The sequence below is a fragment of the Bos taurus genome, chromosome 5 (genome assembly GCF_002263795.3).
Source record: "Bos taurus isolate L1 Dominette 01449 registration number 42190680 breed Hereford chromosome 5, ARS-UCD2.0, whole genome shotgun sequence".
Classification (NCBI taxonomy): domain Eukaryota; kingdom Metazoa; phylum Chordata; class Mammalia; order Artiodactyla; family Bovidae; genus Bos; species Bos taurus.
In genome coordinates, this window is record NC_037332.1 from 43,593,603 (window position 1) to 43,614,778 (window position 21,176).

The 21,176-nt window shown below is 40.0% G+C and overlaps 1 protein-coding gene across 2 annotated transcripts in view; it reads right to left on the reverse strand.

Moving 5' to 3' along the window:
• MYRFL (myelin regulatory factor like) overlaps positions 1–21,176 on the reverse strand; it is a 140,228-nt gene that overhangs the window by 76,911 nt on the left and 42,141 nt on the right. For both annotated transcript variants that reach the window (XM_024992288.2, NM_001102323.1), the window contains 3 exon segments: positions 15,170–15,260; positions 1,004–1,071; positions 652–904 (listed from right to left, as the gene is read on the reverse strand). In XM_024992288.2, the coding sequence (XP_024848056.1) occupies positions 652–904; positions 1,004–1,071; positions 15,170–15,260 (412 nt within the window).

Here is a 21,176-nt window from a genome sequence, read left to right on the forward strand (position 1 = left end):
GAGGGAAGGAGGAACAGAAGGGAACGAGGAAGAAAGAATATTGATTGATACGTGAATACCGATTGAAAGGCAATTGACACATGAGTTTCAGAGAGCTGTCACAAACTACTTGAGTGGTCTAGCTGAGGCTGCAAATGCAGAGTGCTTTCTCATTCACCCAGAATTATCCCTCTACATTTCTGACATTTTGACTTTCCATCACACTTGGGTTCGGTGGATTGTTATTTAAAAACTCGTCTAAAGCCAAGGGTACTGGGTATCTGATATGTGTCTCAACACTGCCATCTTCTGGAAAGGACTATGCAGTTCATTCTACCAGCACTGGGGAGAGGGGCTGGCTGGACTTTCAAAACCAAGTATCTACAAACATCAGCATGAATCAGCCATAGGTATACATATGTCCCCTCCTTCTTGAACCTCCCTCTACCTTCCTCCCCATCCCACCCCTCTAGGTTGTTATAGAGTCCCGGTTTGAGCTCCCTGAGTCATACAGCAAATTCTATCTGCTTTACATATGGTAATGTAAGAAATCAACACAATTCTGTAAAGCAATTATCCTTCAATTAAAAAATAAATAAATTTTCAAAAATTAACTTTAAAATAATAAAAAAAAATAAGACAAACAAGTAAACTAAGTATCTAGCCCTTTACCCAGGACTGTGGCACAGAGGCTGCTGATGGTAAGAACAACCAATTCCCCCAGACACAGACTGGTCCAGGGGGCTCATGAGGTGACTGGCGTCTGGGTAGCAGTTGTGAAAGGTTCTGTGGGGAAGGCCAGAGTTGCTCATTTCAGACGAGCTGTGCGACTGGTGTGCAGGCAGAATCCCAGGCGCATTTGCCGAATGGAGGAGGGCAGCTGGTGTCCCCCGGGCTGCAGGTGTCAGAGTCGGACAGCACGCACCTGGGGGAACATGCAAGTGAGGGAGGCCTCTTTCTCACCATACAGGGTCCAAGAGAAGAGAAGTGCAAGACATGTGAAAGGGAGGTGTGTCACACTCACCTTTGACCTGTGGAGGAGAGCAGGAATCTGATGCAGAATAGGGTGGGGTGTCTGGGAGTTGGCCTTGCCTGAGGATGAGAGACAGGCGTTGCTTTTTTGTTGTAACCTATTTCATCATTATATTTTTGTCACAAACTGGTAGTGTGTGCAGCAGCCCCCAGGGAGGGTTCTAGGTGCTCCTGGGGGCCAAAGCCCACCAGACCACGCCCAGCGTTGTGTTGACTGGGCTCCAAGTCGAGCAGACCTGGGTTTGAATCCCAGCTCTTCCACTTCCCAACTGTGTATCCATGAACAAGTACTTACGCTCTCCAGGCCTGCATTTCCTCACCTACAAAGTGAGAATAATCATGATGCCTCTTCAGAGCATCATAGTGAAAATTAAATGAGATACTGTGTATAAAGCCCATAAAATACACCCCAAACACAATGAGTACTCAATAAAGTTTAATTAACATTAGCGTTGCTTCTTGACATTCTCAAAGCACTTACACCAGAGAGATGATTGGGCCAAAGCAGTATAAAATATCACTACTAAAGCCCTGGCTTTCCATCTGTGCTCTGGGGAATCCTAAAGGTCTTGGAAGGAGTTCAAGTGTTTTATAAAAGAAAAATTGTAAATACCTGGAGGGGAAAAAATTACAACTTTTTTCTGTTTTATATATTAAGGTGCAAGTAAAATTTTATTTTTTAAAAAAATGACTACCACCACTAAAAAAAAATGTGAAAATTTCTGTTAAAAAAAACAACTGTACATATGTATACTTATGTATACACATTGTTGTGTGGCAGAAACCAACACAACATTGTAAAACAATTATGCTCCAATTTTTTTTAAAGTTATTATAAGATAATGTCCATTAAAAAGTAAAAAACCACAAACCTATCTTTTATGTTCAAAAAGTTTCTTGCTGCTCTGATTCTAAGTGATGTATAAGCACCACCATCTTCCACCTGACTCCCCTGCTGGAGAGTAAACGATCCTGTTTTTCTTGGTTAAGATTTCAACCTCATGCAATAAAGAGAGAGGTGAAAGTTGTTCAGTCGTGTCTGACAATTTGCTACCCCATGGACTATTACAGTCCATGGAATTCTCCAAGCCAGAATACTGGAGTGGGTAGCTGTTCCCTTCTCCAGGGGAATAAAGAGAGAAGTCTGTCTTTATAAAGATAATTTAGAAAAAATACAGAAAAGCTATATTTTTTCCTCAAGTCGGTGCTTTATAGTTTATTTGTTTTTATTAATAAGGAAAGAGAGAACATACATTATCCTTCCTCCCAAAGCTCCACCCAAATGGAAGTAAAAAGGAATAAAGAAGCACGAACATGAAAGGACATAGCGTCTGTGAGTAGCGACCACGACAGACCATATTTCAGTAACAGTGAGGCAGACAGAAGTAGGATAGGTGGTAACTGAATTAGCAGAAGGGAAAGGCAAAAACAAGACTGCCTGGGGATGGCAGAGGGCATGTTGGAGCCAACAAGACTTTTTCCAAGTTGAATATAACTCCAGCAAAGCCCAAAACATTGATGTCATCAGCAGCCTCTGAATCCAGGGATAAGGTGGAGCTAAAAGTGAAAAAACTAGGACTTCCCTGGTGGTCCAGTGGTTACAAATCTGAAGGTTCCCCACCCCTGGTTGGGGAGCTAAGATCCCACATGTCACAGGGCAATTAAGCCCATGTGCCACAATTCAAGAGCCCTCGTGCCATACTGTGTGCCACAACCAAGACCCTATGCAGTCAAATAAGTATATAAAAATATGAAAAATAAAAGTGAAATAATTGATTGAAAGTTTAAATAAGGAATAGCTGGACCCTTAGATCAGTTTCCCCAATCTGTATAGTCTGGCAACTACCTCCATCTTCCCAACAGAAATTGGAAAGATTTTTATTCTCCAGAGAAACAGATCCCAGGAAATTGTAGAGCTTTGGGACCAAAAATGGAAGGACTCATTAAAAGTCTAAATGCTGAAAGATGAGACCCTTCTTCAGCTTGGCTTTGCAAGCAACCAAGCTGATTTCCCACAGTAAGAAATTAGAAGATTGCTCCCTAAAAAATGCAATGTCTTCAGGACAGGAGAGGGGGGAATGAGATTTGGAATTGAAAAGAAATAAAGTGGCCAATCCTTGCCTGATCACCCTATAGTGAAACTCATTCTTTAAGAATAGTGGTTTGCAAATAACTTCTTAAACAGGAGAAAGCAATAAAAGACCAGACATTTTTCAGAGAACCTTAACCATTAAAGACAGAACAGACAACTAGATTCAAAAGGAATGCAAAAGAATCACAAAGAGTTCTTCTACATCTGATAAGACTGGTAAGCTCCGACCAGACTTGACCCTCCCAAAGATAAAAATATCAACTCTGGAAAATTATATATATATATATAGTTGTTGTTTTTCAGTTGCTTAGTTGTGTCTGACTCTTTGCGACCCCATGGCTGCAACACGCCAGGCTTTCCTGTTCTTCATCATCTCCTGGAGCTTGCTCAAACTCATGTCTATTGAGTAGATGATGCCATCCAACCATCTTATCCTCTGTTGTCCCCTTTTCCTCCTGCCCTTAATCTTTCCCAGCATCAGGGTCTTTTCCAAGGAGTCATCTCTTCGCATCAGGTGGCCAAAGTATTGGAGCTTCAGCTTCAGAATCACTCCTTCCCGTGAGTATTAAGGGTTGATTTCCTTTAGGATTGACTGGTTTGATCTACTTGCAGTCCAAAGGACTCTCAAGAGTCCTCTCCAGCATCACAATTTGAAAGCATCAATTATTCAGCACTCAGCCTTCTTTATCATCTTTTTTATGGTCCAACTCACACATCTGTACATGACTACTAGAAAAACCATAGCTTTGACTCTGGAGCCTGGTGGGCTACAGTCCAGAGGGTCACAAAGAGTCAGACACAGCTGAGCAACTAAGCACACACTCGTGATATACCTGAAAATACTGAAAAGTAGACAAAAGGAAGAAGATTCTGGAGGAGTTCTGAAACTTAGAAGAAAGTAATGGCATAGGGTGAGCTGTCTACTTACAGCTTTTAGCCTTAGGGCCAGTTGAACAGCTAAAACTCCGTGTGTTAGTTGCCAGGTTTCTCTGTCCATGGCATTTTCCTGGGAAGAATCCTGGAGTGGGTTGCCATTTCCTTCTCCAGGGGATCTACCTGACCCAGGGATCAAACCCTAGTCTGCCACAATGCAGGCAGATTCTTTACTGTCAGAGCCTCCAAAACTCCAATAGAAACCCACAGTCTTTCAGGACTGAAGAATCAGAGAACAGAGTTGGGGGCAAACATAGCTGCTAAAAGTGAAAGGGAAATCTTGGGAAAGAGGGATACAGAGAGGGGAAACCCTAAATTCTTTGTAAAATCCCTGGCCAAATGTGTGGCTAAATCATGAGCCATCAATATGTCTTACAGAGGAATACAAGTAGAAGAGATTTTTTAAAAGACAAATAATAAAGTGGCTCCTGTTCAATAACAAAGAATTAAATGCAATATCAATAATTGCATTAAAGGTTAATGGATTATATACTCCCATTAAAGGGAAGATATTGGAAGAATGGATTTTTAAAACACAAGGCCCAACTATATGTTGCCTACAAGAAACACTTTAAAGACTCTGATAAGTTGAAAGTTAATGGAGAAAGAATATGTGTATGGGAAGGCAGAAGTGATTTCAAGAATAACAGCTAAAATAGACTTAAAAATAAAGAGACTCATTCAATAATAATAGGATAAATGGCAAAGAGTGGTCTCCTGAGGATTGATAGCCATGCAAATTAAAAGGAGTGCAAAATAGATGTTCTCTTGAGCTGGTTGAAGTTAGCACATCCAGGACATCTGCCTGCTGCCTCCAAAGCAGCCAGGATTCCTTTCAGGTTGCAGCCAGGCTGGATTAAGCATTTACTGAGTGCCTAGTATGTGCTCATGACTCTACTAGACACTAGGCAGGACTTACAGTGCTAAGATGTGGGCTTCCTGGGACTTCCTGGCGGTCCAGTGGTTAAGACTTGAGCTTCCACATCAGTGGGCATGGGTTTGATCCCTGGTGAGGGAAATAAGATTCCTCATGCCCTGTGGTAAAGCCCCAAAAAAGAAAAAACATGGGCTTCCCATGAACACCCAGCTGGGACTATTCACAATTCTACAATCCAGTCCTCGGTTTTCTCCAGTGACTCCGCCCAATACCTTCACATACCAATTTCACCTTCTCTAAAGCTCTATTGCACAGTGACATCACCTCAGCAGAGTGCCCTGTACAGAGTTATTACTTCATAAATATGAATTACTGCTTTTTACCTGACATATGGCCATAAACATGTGTGTATTTATAAATTCATATATCAAGAGAGTTTTCCTGACCACCAGTCTAACCCGGTAGTCTTCCCCCACCCCTTGCATTCCACTCTCCTACCCTACACTTCCTTTTCTTCATCTTACTGAACCACTTTATACAATACGTCACTGTCTTTCTCTTCCCACTGGTGTCCGTAATGACCTTGGAGCACTAAGAGTGAATGCTGATGGCAAAGGAAGAGCTCTCCCCAGGAGCAGACAATAAGGAAATGCATTGTCTTCTGAGAATTTAAAAAAGCAATACTTAAACCCACAGAAAGTCAATCTGCTATTTGTCATTACAACCACACACCACTAAATCAAAGAGAAACGCCTGGGTGCCCTGCAGGGCAGACTGCTTTACCACATTGCCCTCAGTAAACTGCCAGCAGGAACTTCATTGTTTTGTTTGCTGTTGTACCCCATCATGCAATTACAAAGATCGCTGTTACTGAAAGTATTTTCTCCAGATTTTCATGTATATGATTCATGTCCTCCCACACAGACATTCACTTACGAGCATGTCTTAATACTCTGTGTGTGTGTGTGTGTGTGTGTCTCCTGCATTGTGCCCACTGGCAAGCACGTAGAAGTGAAGTCGCTCAGTCGTGTCCGACTCTTTGCGACCCCATGGACTGTAGCCTGCCAGGCTCCTCCATCCATTGGATTTTCCAGGCAAGAATACTGGAATGGGTTGCCATTTCCTTCTCCAGAGGATCTTTCTGACCCAGGGATTGAACCGGGGTCTCCTGTGTTACAGGCAGATTCCTTAACGTCTGAGCCACCAGGGAAGTCCATGTCTTAATACTATGTGTGTGTGCGTGTACATGTGTGTCTCCTGCATAGTGCCCACTGGCAAGCATGTAGTAGGCACTTAATAAATAAATATTTGATCAGGCTTGGTACCCACCACCTGGAAGCTGGGATGGGAAAGGGCCTTGGCAGAAATGTCATCATAAGATAAAGTTGCCCAAGAAAATCATTTTATGACAGGGCAGTGGAAGCAAGAAAAGCAAGGTGCAAAGCAACTATCCTACAATTAAAAAAAAAAAAAGAAGAAGACGAGCAAGCTGCCACCCCTCTTATTCAGCCCTATCTTGGCAAACTGCAAACACCCTGACCCTCTCACCACTCTCTCCTGCTGCTTGAGAAATAGACAACCTTTAGAGAGGACCTTGGAGAAGGCAATGGCACCCCACTCCAGTACTCTTGCTGGGAAAATCCCATGGATGGAGGAGCCTGGTAGGCTACAGTCCGTGGGGTCGCAAGAAGTCGGACACAACTGAGCGACTTCACTTTCACTTTTCACTTTCATGCATTGGAGAAGGAAATGGCAACCCACTCCAATGTTCTTGCCTGGAGAATCCCAGTGACGGTGGAGCCTGGTGGGCTGCCGTCTATGGGGTCGCACAAAGTTGGACATGACTGAAGCAACTTAGCAGCAGCAGCAGCAGCAGAGAGAACCTACCCTGGTCCAGTCACTGAGCTAACCCTTTGCATGTGTTGCCTCATCTAATGTCTGCTATGACTATTTTTGCCCCTAACCCCCAGACAATGAAACTAAGACTTGATGAGATTAAGTAATTCACCCGAGATTATTCATCTGGCAACCAGTCAAATTGGAGTCAAAAGATCTAGTATCAGAGTTTATGCTCTAAGAGCAAGGTGTTGGGCTTCTCTGATGGCTCAGTGGTAAAGAATCTGCCTGCCAATGAAAGAGACATGGGTTTGACCCCTAATCTGGGAACATCACACATAACGCAAAGCAACTAAGTCCATGCACACAACCACTGATCCTGAGTTCTAGAGCCCTGGAGCTGCAACTTCTGAAGCCTGTGTGCCTGGAGCCTGTGCTCTGCAACAAGAGAAGCCCATGCACACAACTAGAGCGCAGCAACAAAGACCCAGCATGGCCAAAAATAAATACCTAATTTTTTAAAAAAAGAATATGGTGTTTTTCGATACAGATATTTAAATATCTTAAACTCTTTACCATAGGTTATTTCATTTTTTACAAATATCTTTAGAATTGATAAGTCACTGGTAATACTTTAGCTCAAGATTCTGTTTAGCTTTTCTCCTACTGCATCCGTTTGAACCCAGAAATCAAACTGGTCGATGAACCCAGCCTTTAAAACGCTCATCTCACAGAATTACACAGACTATCTCACTCTCTTTCGCAACATCACAGTGAAGAGTTTATCAGCCCCACTATACCAGTGGCAGAACTAAAACATGCAGCTGGTCATTGACTCCTAACTCGTTTTGCCATCCAACTCCAATAAGCCAAGTCCAAAGTGAAACCTGGGCTTCCCTGGTGGCTCAGCAGTAAAGAATCTGCCTGCAATGCAGGAGACAGGGGTTCAATCCCTGGGTTGGGAAGATCCCCTGGAGGAGGAAATGGCAACCCACTCCTGTATTCTTGCCTGGAGAATCCTATGAACAGAGGAGGCTGGTGGGCTATAGTCTATGGGATCGCAGAGTTGGACACAACTTAGTGGTAAACAAAAACAACAAAGCGAAACCCAATACCAGATGCTTAAACTCAACCATTAGAATGAAATGACATGAAACCTGGCGTTGCTTCTTTGTGGGCCCAATATGTCTGTAAGTTCCTCTCCTATGGAGTCACCCGTGGAAATCTGTGATTGGGTGTCACCTCAGTGCCCCCATTTAGTTCCCTCTTACCCTTCAGCAGCATCTCGAGGCCAGCCTAAAGCTTGGTGTGCCATCTACCTCCTTGAACACACTCAAACCAGAACACACTCAAGACCATTACTTGGTTTGGGTCTTGCGATGTGGTGGGGAAGGACATATATGCATGTGACCTTAAGTAGGTCCTCTCAAACTGTAATGTGTATGTGAATCCCACAGGGATCCTGGTAAAAAAGCAGATTTAGACTCAGCATTTGGGGTCAGGGCTTGAGGTATGACATTCTTAGCTCTCAGGCGATGCTGATGCTATGGCAACCTCACCCACACTTTGTGTAAAGGAAGGAAGCAGGTAAACCTCTGGGCATTTTTGAAGAAAACAATGCCTGTCTTGAAGAGCCACTGGTCACTTCCTTCCTCTACACACACACACACACACCACACACACACCACACACATACACACAAACACGCTTCTTGTCCTATTTCATTGTAACCTCCAGGAGTTTATGCTGCCCCCTAAGTCTCTAGCCTCCTGCTCTGTAAGCAGTACTCCATACCTGGACATTTCCCAGGGTGTTCAACCACCGCAGCTCACCTTTGTTTTTAGTGGGTAACTGGCAGGCTAACATAGCGAATCAGAGGACTTCAGCCTGCTCCTCCTCCTCCTGGGCAGAGAGCTGCCCTGGATTCTCCACACAAGGAAACACAGGGGTGACGGCAATTGTTAGACGGTCTCATCCTAACAATCCCCAGCTCAACATACCAATTAGAGTCACACAGAAAGATGAGATTGTCCTGAGCAGCACATCCCAATGCTTATACATGGGCCCATGCCTCCCAAAAGGGACTCCCGGCCATGTAAGTTTGAGAACACTGCATACCATTTCCCTTTTGCAGCTGCATATTAGCACAACAAAGGCTCTGAGAAGTCCTGCAGTAAAGAAATTTATCTAATTTTAAGTCAGTGAGTCACAAGCTTATTTATTATTGATCACGGAATTTTAATTTTTTCCCCACAGCATCTTATGGGACTACTTTTCCATAGAGCTTTTAGGGACAGCTGTTTCACATAGCCAAAATTTCATTTTTTAATGTATTTGAGATTTGAAAATATACCTATGAGATTCAAATTTGCTTTCAGAAATTGTGTAGCTTAATAGTCTCTTAAGTTGCTTAAAAGTTGTCATTCATAATTTTTAAAGTCACAATTCAAGGGCAATATGGTGGCACAGACAATAAAGCATCTGCCTATAATGCAGGAGACCTGGGTTCAATTCTTGGGTTGGGAATATCCCCTTGAGAAGGGAATGGCTACCCACTCCAGTATTCTTGCTTGGAGAATTCCATGGACAGAGGACCCTGGCAGGCCACAGTCCAGGGGGTTGCAAAGAGTTGGACACGGCTGAGTAGCTAACACTTTCACATAGTAGAGGGGAAGTAACACAGTGTTTGTAGTAAATTCATGCTTGAATCCCAGCTCTACTACTTATTAGCTGTGAACCCAGGAAAGAAAACCTACATCCCAGGGCTTCTGTAAGGAATACAACTAACCTGCAAAAAGAGAGCCTGGAATTTAGAAACACTCAACACTTGGGGTATTTGAATATATTATGCAGATGTATAATGATCATTGGACCAGCTCAGCAACTCCATGAGTACAGACTGGGGCTGTTTCCACTTGTTCTTTCTTGGATTTTTATTGCAGCTCCACTTAACTGCATGTACCTGAGCAAAGGTAGGTTATCTGATCATAGGACTTCTCTTTAATGTGCAAGAACTCTGACAATCTTTGCAAACAATGGTTCAGGATCCGAGTCACAGCTTTTAGCACACAATTTTAGACATACTTCATGTGTTTCCCTGAGAGTCACGGAGTCTAAAAACATCTCCGAAAATATCAATTAATCCAAAAGATACATGTAGAAGAAAAGGCAGGTATTCTAGAGCCAGGAACATTTTAATTCCAGCTTTGTCTCTGATTAACCGATGAAGACTTACTTTGCACCTCTCAGCCTCTTCATGTGTAAAATATGGACAATACTGTGCCTATTTTGAAGAGTTAATATAAGAATGAAATGTGTAAAATCAAATATGTAATTAAATAAGTGAATATATTACAAAGAATAACACCTAATAATTGGTGTATGTTCAACAATATAAACTCCCTCCTCTACTTCACTTACAAACTCTCAAAGGTAGAAAGTAAATCTGATTGAGCAAACTATCTCTGAATCTCAATAGCAATCATCCATAGCGAGATATCTGCTCTTGCTTGAAGGACCATTATTATCAGGGAGACTAAGATCAAACGACAGATTTCTGAACACCCAGGTAGAAAGACAGCTCTTTGAATAAGACTTAAGCTACAGCTTAAGTTACACAAACAGCTAAAGTTCTTTCTGCTAGTTATAAAAGTGATCCAGATGATTAAACAGATTCTGATGGGATAAGCTTTACCTTATCTTAGGAAGAAATCACGTGGGGGTAAGAAACTAGATAACTTCTGACAGACTGTTTATAGGCAGAGGTAGTTAGGGTAAACCCGCTTGCCCATCCTTCTCACAGGAATAATGGCAGCTACCTGGATGGACTGAGAGGAATATGAAAGCAGGCACAGGGGAATTTGTGTCTGGTGCCAGCCCATGCAGCCACCTGGAGCAAACAGCCAGCTCAAAGTGTGGGTTCAGATATGTGGCAACCCATCAGTTGTGTGTGTGTGTGTGTGTGTGTGTGTGTGTGTGCACGCGTGTGTGCTTAATTAGCCTGCAAAATGTTGAGCTTCCATTCTTCCCCACAGTCATGGATGTTTTTTTGTTGGCAAAGAGCAACAAGAGCCAGGTACCAAAATACCTGCAAAAAGCTTTCCCTGTTACTATTGAGATTCATGTCTTGTTTCACTCTCTGTCCTTCACAGGGGAGAGATGGAAGGGCATTTATAGGAACGTCGATGTGGGCTCAACAACAGGAGGGAATGACAGAGGAGGGTCAGTGAACTTAAAGACAGATTAATAGAAATTATCCAATATAAACAACAGAGAGGAAAAAAATGAACTGAGCCTCAGGGACCTGTGTATAACATCGAAAGTCTAACATATGCATCATTGGAGTCCTAGACAGAGGAAAGAAAGACATTGATACAGAAACATAAATGTGAAGAAATAATGACTAAAACCTTCCTAGATGTAGTTAAAAATAGAAATTTACAGTTTAAAAAGCAGAGCCAAACAGTATAATCTCAAAGAAAACCTTCCCATATCCAGACACATTATAATAAAGTTGCTGAAAATGTTATCTTGCAGGTAAAGAAAAATGACATATATACAAAGGAAGCAATGATTCAAATAACTGCTTATTCCTCATCAGAAACCATAGAGATCAGAAGACAGTACTAGGGAAAAAAGAACTGAGAACTCTAAATCCACAATCATTCTTGAGGACTTTGGCATTTCTCTTACAGTAACAGATAAAAGTAGAGAAAAATCAGGAAGGCTATGGAAGACTTGGACAACAATGTTAACCAGCTTGAATACTTGACCCAACAACAGTGAATGGACAAAGTGCACGGGGAACATTCACAAGACAGATCACGTCCTGGATCATAAGGCAAATCTTAACAAATTTAAAATAATTAGAATTATAGGGTGTGTTCTCTGTCCATAAGGGAATTAAACAATGAATCAGTGACAAGGAAAATTCCAAAATATTTAGAAATTAAATAAACCAATTCCAGCAACTCATGAGTTAAAGAGGATGTCTCAAGAAAAAATAGGAAATATTTTGAGCTGAAAGAAAATCAAAGAATAGCATATCAAAAACTGAGGAAGGCAGCTAAAGCATTGAATGATTAAATTAGAAAACAAAGAATGGCCTCCAGTCAAGAACTAAGCTTCCAATTTGAGAAACTAAACAGCGAGGAGCAGACTAAGCCCAAAACAAGCAGAAGAAAATAATAAGGATAGAAATTAGTGAAACTGAAAACAAACACAATGGAGGAATTCTTAAACTAATTAATGGCTTCATTAAGATTGTAGGACCCAAGCCCACTCTATAAAAAACAAAAATAGTTCTATATGATGGCAATGAATAACTGGAACCTAAAATTTGAAAAAAAAATTTAGAATCATTATTATTTACAATAACTGAAAGAAAAAACATGAAACACTTGGGTGTAGATCTAAACAAAACATACAAGATTTGTATGCTAAAACTATAAACACTGATGAAAGAAAGCAACAAAAGCCTAAATAAATGGAGAGGTATAATATGTTCATAGGGCTTCCCTGGAGGCTCGGCAGTAAAGAATTTGCCTGCCAAGGCAGGAGATGCAGGTTCAGTCCCTGGGTTGGGAAGATCCTTTGGAGAAGGAAATGGCAACCCACTCCAGTATTCTTGTCTGGCAAATCCCATGGACAGAAAAACCCAGGTGGGCTACAATCCATGGGGTCTCAAAAGAGTCAGACTCGACTTAGTGACTAACCAACAATTATGTTCATGGCTTGGAAGACTCTATTTTCTTAAGATGTCGTACATGCATGCTCAGTTGCTAAGTCATGTCTCTTTTGAGACCCCATGGACTGTAGCCCACCTGGGTTCTTCTGTCCATGGGATTTGCCAGACAAGAATACTGGAGTGGGTTCTCATTCCCCTCTCCAGGGGATATTTCTGACCCAGGGATCGAACCTGCCTCTCCTGCATTGGCAGGCAGGTTCTTTACCACTGTACCACCTGGGAAGCCCTTAAAATGTTGATTTTCCCCAGATGGATCTCTAGACTTAATACAATCCTAGTCTACATCTCAGAGAAGGCAATGGCACCCCACTCCAGTACTCTTGCCTAGAAAATCCCATGGATGGAGGAGCCTGGTAGGCTGCTGTCCATGAGGTCGCTAAGAGTCGGACACGACTGAGCGACTTCACTTTCACTTTTCACTTTCATGCATTAGAGAAGGAAATGGCAACCCACCCCAGTGTTCTTGCCTGGAGAATCCCAGGGATGGGGGAGCCTGGTAAGAGCCTGTCTATAGGGTCGCACAGAGTCGGACACGACTGAAGCAACTTAGCAGCAGCAGCAGCAGTCTATATCTCAATAAGATTGTATAGATATAAACAAGCTGATTTTAATATTTATGTGAGCTCAAAGGAACTAGAATTATCAAAGCATTTTTGAAAAAGAAGACAAATTTGGAGAACTTACACTATATGGTTTTAAGACTTATGATTACAGTAATCAAGATAATGTGGTACTTGCAAAATAATAGATACACAGATCAATGGATCAGAACAAAGAGTCTAGATATAGATCCACACAAACATGGTCAACTAATTTTTTTACAACAGCATAAAGAAAATTCAGTAGAAAAAATTACCCAACAAGGAATTCATAAAGCAACTAGACATCTATACACAAAGAAATTAATCTCAACTTGTATCTCAAAACTCATACGAAAATTAATTCAACATGGATCACAGACCTAAATATAAAACTAAAACTTTTAGAAAAAAACAGAAGAAAATCTTTGACAACTTGTTAGGCAATATCTATATTTCTTACATATAAAACACAAAACACAAAAGAAAAATTTGGTCTATTGGACATCATCAAAATTTAAAACTTCTGCTCTGGGAAATTCATTGTGAAGAGGATGAAAACACAGGTTACAGGCATGGAGAAAGTATTCATAATCTCATATCCAACACAGCTCTAATATCCAGAATATTTAAAGAATTCTCTAAACTACAAAATATGAAAAATTTAGTTTTTTAAATGGGCAAAATATTTGAACAAACACTTGAACAAAGAAAATATATGAAAGGTAAACAATCACATGAAATAAGGCTCAACATCAGTTGTTGATAGGAAAATGCCAATTAAAACAAACCGGGATACCATGCTAAACCTATTAGAATGGCTATAATAACGTTTTTTAAAAACCAATAATTCCAAGAACTGGTGATGAAGAGAAAAATTTGGCTATCTCATATATTGCTAGTGGTAATGCAACTTTATAAAGTTAAGCTTGCACTTATAACATGGTCCAGCAGACTTTATCCAAAGTGTTACCCTAGAGAAATTAAAACTCTTGATCACACAAATACCTATGCATGAATATTTATAAGAGCTATTCATAACTGTCAAAACTGGAAATAATCAAAATATCCTTGAATGAGTAACTGGACAAATAAACTGTTACAACAGAGCTTATCTCAGCAATAAAAAAGAATGAACAACAATAGCAAAAAAGAATGAAAAAAAAAGACATTATGCCTAGTGAAAGAAGTCAGACTCATAGTATTATATACCATAGGGCCTCACTTATATGACATCCTGGAAAAAGCAAAACTACTGGGATAGAAAAAGAAAGATCAGTGTTCACCAGTGGTTAAGGGAGTATGATGGGTATGCGCACAAAGTGGAAATGTAGGGGAAATGTATTGGGTGATAGAATGGTTGTGTGTGGTAACCATGGCAATAGTTACACAACTCTGTGAATTTCTCAAAACTCACAAAACCATACACGAGACAACAATTGAATTTTATTGCTTATAAGTTGTTTTAAAAGAAAATGGGTATGGCTATATAAATATTAGAAAATAAGAGCAGAAATCAATGACATAGAAAACAGAAAAACAATTAAGAATATAATTTTAACCAAAAGCCGGTTCTTTAAAAGCTTAAGAAAACTGATAAACCTCTTAATAAATTATCAAGAAAAAAAGACATGAATATCAATGACATGAAATCAATGACAACACTTGTTGTTCACTATAGATTCTACAGACATTAAAAGTATAATAAGGAAATGTGATGAACAATTTTATGCCAGTAAATTCAATAGGTGATAAGTGAAATTTACAAAGCCATTGAAAGACATAAACTGCTTAAGCTGATAATTAATAATTGATAACTTGAATAGCCCCATGTCTATTAAAGATACAGAATTGGAAGGGAGGACCTTCCTATTAAAAGAAAAAAAAAAAAGGCAAAACAAACCAAAAACCTCCAGACTTAGTTAGCTTCACTGATGAAATTTGCAGAAGGTTTATATTAATAGAAGAAATAAGACCAACTCTACTTAGTATCAAGCTCTTCTGGAAAACAGAAAAGGAAGAAGCACTTCCCAGTTCATTTAATTATTTCATAATTTTTTAAACACCAAATGGAGAGCAGTGCTCTTATTACTTACAAGGCTCCCAAATCGAAATCATTGCCCAGGAACTCCTCCAGTAGACTTGTATCCAGGGTGGGGTTCCCCAGAGTACCATTGGCACCTTGAGCTGCAAAGGCAAATTGAAAAATCTAGAGATTCATGAAGATTTCAGAATGGTTGATCACTAAAATTTCAAAGCAACTAAATGGCATAATGAATTTATTGAGAATGCAGTCTTCCTTCCATGCAAATATCTCCTTCAGAAATCTTTCTAGATGTTACCCTCTTCCAGTAGCCTTCCTTGACCACCCAAGGTTGCTTAGGTGCCCGTTTCTATGCGCTTTCATTAACACCATGTATTTTGCCTTATGTACTATTTTAATCACTTGCTTTTGTGTTTGTTGCTATATCTAAATTCTCTGACTTCAGGGACTGTGTCTTTCTTATTGTATCTACAAGTATCTATGGTATTAAAAAAAGAAAAGATTTATTGGCTGGCTGGCTAGCTGGATGGATGGACGGATGGATGGATGGATGGACTGATGATTGGTTTGTTGGCTGGTCAGATTACTTCCAGTTAAGTCATCAAGAAGTTCAATATCTGGCCTTGTGTTTTTGTTAGACTTCCCAAATATAACACAACAGCCCTGTCCTTTTTCTGGATTTACAAAATGAAAATGAGCTAATTGATTTCTTTCTGATCATTATAAAGATACCAGAATATTTAAGAATATAAAATACGTTATAAAGAAGACAAAACAATCTTTCTTTGCAGATAACATGACTATATACCTAGATAATTCAAGAGAAACAACTAACAACACAAGGAAATGATCAGAAAAGTCAATAAAGTAGACAGTTAAAAATTAACTACAAAGACTAATTACTTTTGTATATACAAAAAATGATCAGTCAATCATTCAAATAAATATAATGGGGGGAAAAGAAGATCTCATTCAAAATAATGAAAAGCCTAAAATATCTAAACATGTATTTGGGGACAATATATTTTTTTTAAAAAGCTAAGAAACTCTATGAAGCATCATAAAAAGAAATTTGATAAATGGAAAGGCTGTCATTATTCTTAGACTAAAATAATCATTATCAAAGAGCTTTTACTAGACATTATTTAGGATGTCTGCCAAACCCACAGTCATTTTCTAAGACATTTCCCCTTATTAAAAGTCTTGAGCTACCCTTACAAGTAACTGAATCAGAGAAAAAGAATCATTGGTAGGACAGTGACCAATTCAATTATTTCGCCTAAAATTTGAACTACTAAACTTTAAAGCTGGTGGGTAAGATTAAGTCACATAATAGCTTTGGCAGAGGACTAGAGTGATAGTCTCAATATTTCTGTCAGGTTCTTTACCAGATCCTTCACCCAGGTCCTTCATGATTTGAGTGAGGCTGGTTGTTCCTCTTTTATTCTAATCACATTACAAAGTCTTATATGCATGCAGTAAACCCTTTTGAATTGATTTGTATGTTATCTGAAGTCAAATAATCCCCAAGGAAATTGTTCTGAAAATCATCTGGAAAAGTAAATACATAAAACTGACCAGAAAAATTATGGAGGGGGGTGGAAATAATTACTGAGAAATACACAGATGAACACATCAAAGGAACACACATGAGTCCAGGATATATCAAGAAATATTACATATGTATGGACTAAATTTGATAGACAGAGTGCCTGATGAACTATGGATGGAGGTTCGTGACATTGTACAGGAAACAGGGATAAAGACCACCCAGGGAAAAAGACCATCCCCATGGAAAAGAAATGCAAAAAAGCAAAATGGCTGTCTGAGGTGGGCTTACAAATAGCTGTGAAAAGAAAAGAAGTGAAAAGCAAAGCAGAAAAGGAAAGACATTCCCATTTGAATGCAGAGTCCCAAAGAATAGCAAGGAGAGATAAGAAAGCCTTCCTCAGCAATCAGTGCAAAGAATTAGAGGAAAACAACAGAATGGGAAAGACTAGAGATCTCTTCAAGAAAATTAGAGATACCAAGGGAACATTTCATGCAAAGATGGGCTCCATAAAGGACAGAAATGGTATGGACCTATAAGAAGCAGAAGATATCAAGAAGAGGTGGCAAGAATACACAGAACTGTACAAAAAAGAGCTTCATGACCCAGATAATCATGATTGTGTGATCACTCACCTAGAGCCAGACATCCTGGAATGTGAAGTCAAGTGGGCCTTAGAAAGCATCACTACGAACAAAGCTAGTGGAGGTGATGGAATTCCAGTTGAGCTATTTCAAATCCTGAAAGACAATGCTGTGAAAGTGCTGCACTCAATATGCCAGCAACTTTGGAAAACTCAGCAGTGGCCACAGGACTGGAAAAGGTCAGTTTTCATTCCAATCCCAAAGAAAGTGAAAATGAAGCCACTCAGTCATGTCTGACTCTTTGTGACCTCATGGACTATAGCCCACCAGACTCCTCAGTCCATGGAATTTTCCAGGCAAGAGTACCAGAGTAGGTTGCCATTTCCTTCTCCAGGGGATCTTCCTATCCCAGGGATTGAACCTGGGTCTCCTGCACTGCACCCAGATGCTTTACTGTCTGAGCCACCAGGGAAGCCCAATCCCAAAGAAAGGCAATGACAAAGAATGCTCAAACTACCGCACAATTGCACTCATCTCACACGCTAGTAAAGTAATGCTCAAAATTCTCCAAGCCAGGCTTCAGCAATACATGAACTGTGAACTTCCAGATGTTCAAGGTGGTTTTAGAAAAGGCAGAGGACCCAGAGATCAAATTGCCAACATCTACTGGATCATCAAAAAAGCAAGAGAGTTCCAGAGAAACATCTATTTCTGCTTTATTGACTACGCCAAAGCCTTTGACTGTGGATCACAATCAACTGTGGAAAGCTCTGAAAGAGATGGGAATACCAGACCACCTGACCTGCCTCTTGAGAAACCTATATGCATGCGAGGAAGCAATAGCTAGAACTGGACATGAAACAGCAGACTGGTTCCAAACAGGAAAAGGAGTATGTCAAGGCTGTATATTGTCACTCTGCTTATTTAACTTATATGCAGAGTACATCATGAGAAACGCTGGGTTGGAAGAAGCACAGGCTGGAATCAAGATTGCCGGGAGAAATATCAATAACCTCAGATATGCAGATGACACCACCCTTATGGCAGAAAGTGAAGAGAAACTAAAAAGCCTCTTGAAAAAGGTGAAAGAGGAGAGTGAAAAAGTTGGCTTAAAGCTCAACATACAGAAAACAAAGATCATGGCATCTGGTCCCATCACTTCATGGCAAATAGATGGGGCAACAGTGGAAACAGTGTCAGATTTTATTTTTCTGGGCTCCAAAATCACTGCAGATGGTGACTGCAGCCATGAAATTAAAAGACGCTTACTCCTTGGAAGGAAAGTTATGACCAACCTAGATAGCATAATCAAAAGCAGAGACATTACTTTGCCAACAAAGGTCCGTCTAGTCAAGGCTATGGTTTCTCCTGTGGTCATGTATGGATGTGAGAGTTGGACTGTGAAGAAGGCTGAGCGCCAGAGAATTGATGCTTCTGAACTGTGGTGTTGGAGAAGACTCTTGAGAGTCCCTTGGACTGCAAGGAGATCCAACCAGTCCATTCTAAAGGAGATCAGCCCTGGGATTTCTTTGGAAAGAATGATGCTAAAGCTGAAACTCCAGTACTTTGGCCACCTCATGCGAAGAGTTGACTCATTGGAAAAGACTCTGATGCTGGGAGGGATTGGGGGCAGGAGGAGAAGGGGACGACAGAGTATGAGGTGGCTGAATGGCATCATTGACTCAATGGACATGAGTCTGAGTGAACTCCGGAAGTTGGTGATGGACAGGGAGGCCTGGCGTGCTGCTATTGATGGGGTTGCAAAGAGTCGGACATGACTGAGCAACTGATCTGATCTGAGACAGCACATTAAAAAGCAGAGACATTACTTTGCCAACAAAGGTCCATCTAGTCAAGGCTATGGTTTTTCCAGTAGTCACGTATGGATGTGAGAGTTGGACTGTGAAGAAAGCTGAACACCAAAGAATTGATGCTTTTGAACTGTGGTGTTGGAGAAGACTCTTGAGAGTCCCTTGGACTGCAAGGATATCGAATCAGTCCATCCTAAAAGAGACCAGTCCTTGGTGTTCAGTGGAAGGACTGATGCTGAGGCTGAAACTCCAATGCTTTGGCCACCTCTGCAAAGAGTTGACTCATTGGAAAAGACCCTGATGCTGGGAGGGATTGGGGGCAGGAGGAGAAGGGGATGACAGAGGATGAGATGGCTGGATGGTATCACCAACTCGATGCACATGAGTTTGAGTGAACTTTGGGAGTTGGTGATAGACAGGGAGGCCTGGAGTGCTGTGATTCATGGGGTTGCAAAGAGTCGGACATGAATGAGCGTCTGAACTGGACTGATGGACTAAATATATATATTGTGTGTATGCTAAGTTGCTTCAGTTATGTCTGACTCTTTGTGACCCTAGGGACTGTAGCCTGCTAGGTTTCTCTGTCCTTGGGATTCTTCAGGCAAAAATACTGGAGTGGGTTGTCATGCCCTCCTCCAGGGGATCTTCCCGACCCAGGGATCAAACCTGTGTCTCTTAAGTCTCCTGCATTGGCAGGAGGGTTCCTTACCACTAGAACAACCTGGGAAGCCTCATAATATATATTTACATATATATATATACACACACATATAGGTACATGATAAGCATATCTTTTGAGACCAGTGAGGAAAGATTAATTATTCAATATATGTTGTGGGGAAAATTGGTTATACATTTGGGAGAAAAAAACCTGGATTATTTGCTTGTTCCCACAACAAAATTCCAGATAGATCAAAAATTTCAACATAAATAAATAAAACCATAGAAAGAAAACATCAGTGACTATGCTAACAATCTTGAGATAAAGAAGGTTTTTTTCAAGCATGGCACAAAAGTCAAAAATTATTTTTTTTAAAAAGCCTTGATAAAATTTCATTATATATACATTTTTTGTGCAGGGAAGAATTTTTAATGGTTTATTTTGAAATAATTTCTAACCTAAAGAGAAACTACAGGAATACAAAGAAAGTCACACATAACCTTCACTCACATTCATCAATTATTAACACTGTGCTGCATTTTCATTATTCTCTCTCTCTCTCTCTCTCTCTCTCTCTCACACACACACACACACACAGATACACACCCACCTATACATATCATTTTGAATCACTTGAGTACAGGTGCCTTCATCCCTGACTACTTCAGTATATCTTCCTCAGTATAACCATTATCTTCACAACCACAATTCAATTATCAAAATCAGAAAACTTACTATTTATACCGTTTTATTATACAATCTATATTCCACATTCAAATTTTGCCAATTGTCTTAATAAATGTCATTAATAGCATTTTTTTCTGGTACATAATTAAATCCAGTGGAACACAATACATTTAGTTTCCATGCCTCTATAGATATTTTTGAAGGGTATAGGCTAATTATTTTATAGAAGGTGCTCCAATTTTAGTTTGCCTCATGTTTTCTCAAGGTTAAGTTCAAATTTTGTGTGTTTGGCAAGAGTATTACATAAATGATATTATGTATCTCTTAGTGCCTTATATTAGGAGGACCATAATATCTCATTATTATTGATACTAATTTTCACCCCTTGGTTAAGGTACTACCTGACAACTTTCTCCACTATAAATTTACTACTATTCTTTTTGTAATTTGTGGCAAAATACTTTGAAATTATGCAAATATTCTGTTCCTCATTAAATTTTTATCTAATAGTTTTAGTATCCATTGAAGATAATAAGCATTTTAATCCACGAAGAAAGTTATAAACAAAGTGAAGGAATATTTTCAATATACATGAAAAAGTAATTATCCATAATACCCAAAACATTCTTTCAAATCAGTAAAGTAACAGCTACACTTCAATAAAAAATAGTAAAAGACTTAAAGAGGCAGTTCATAAAATGAAAAATCAAATTGGTTAATAACTGCATAAAATATAGTAAACTTTACTAAGAAACAATTTAAAATAT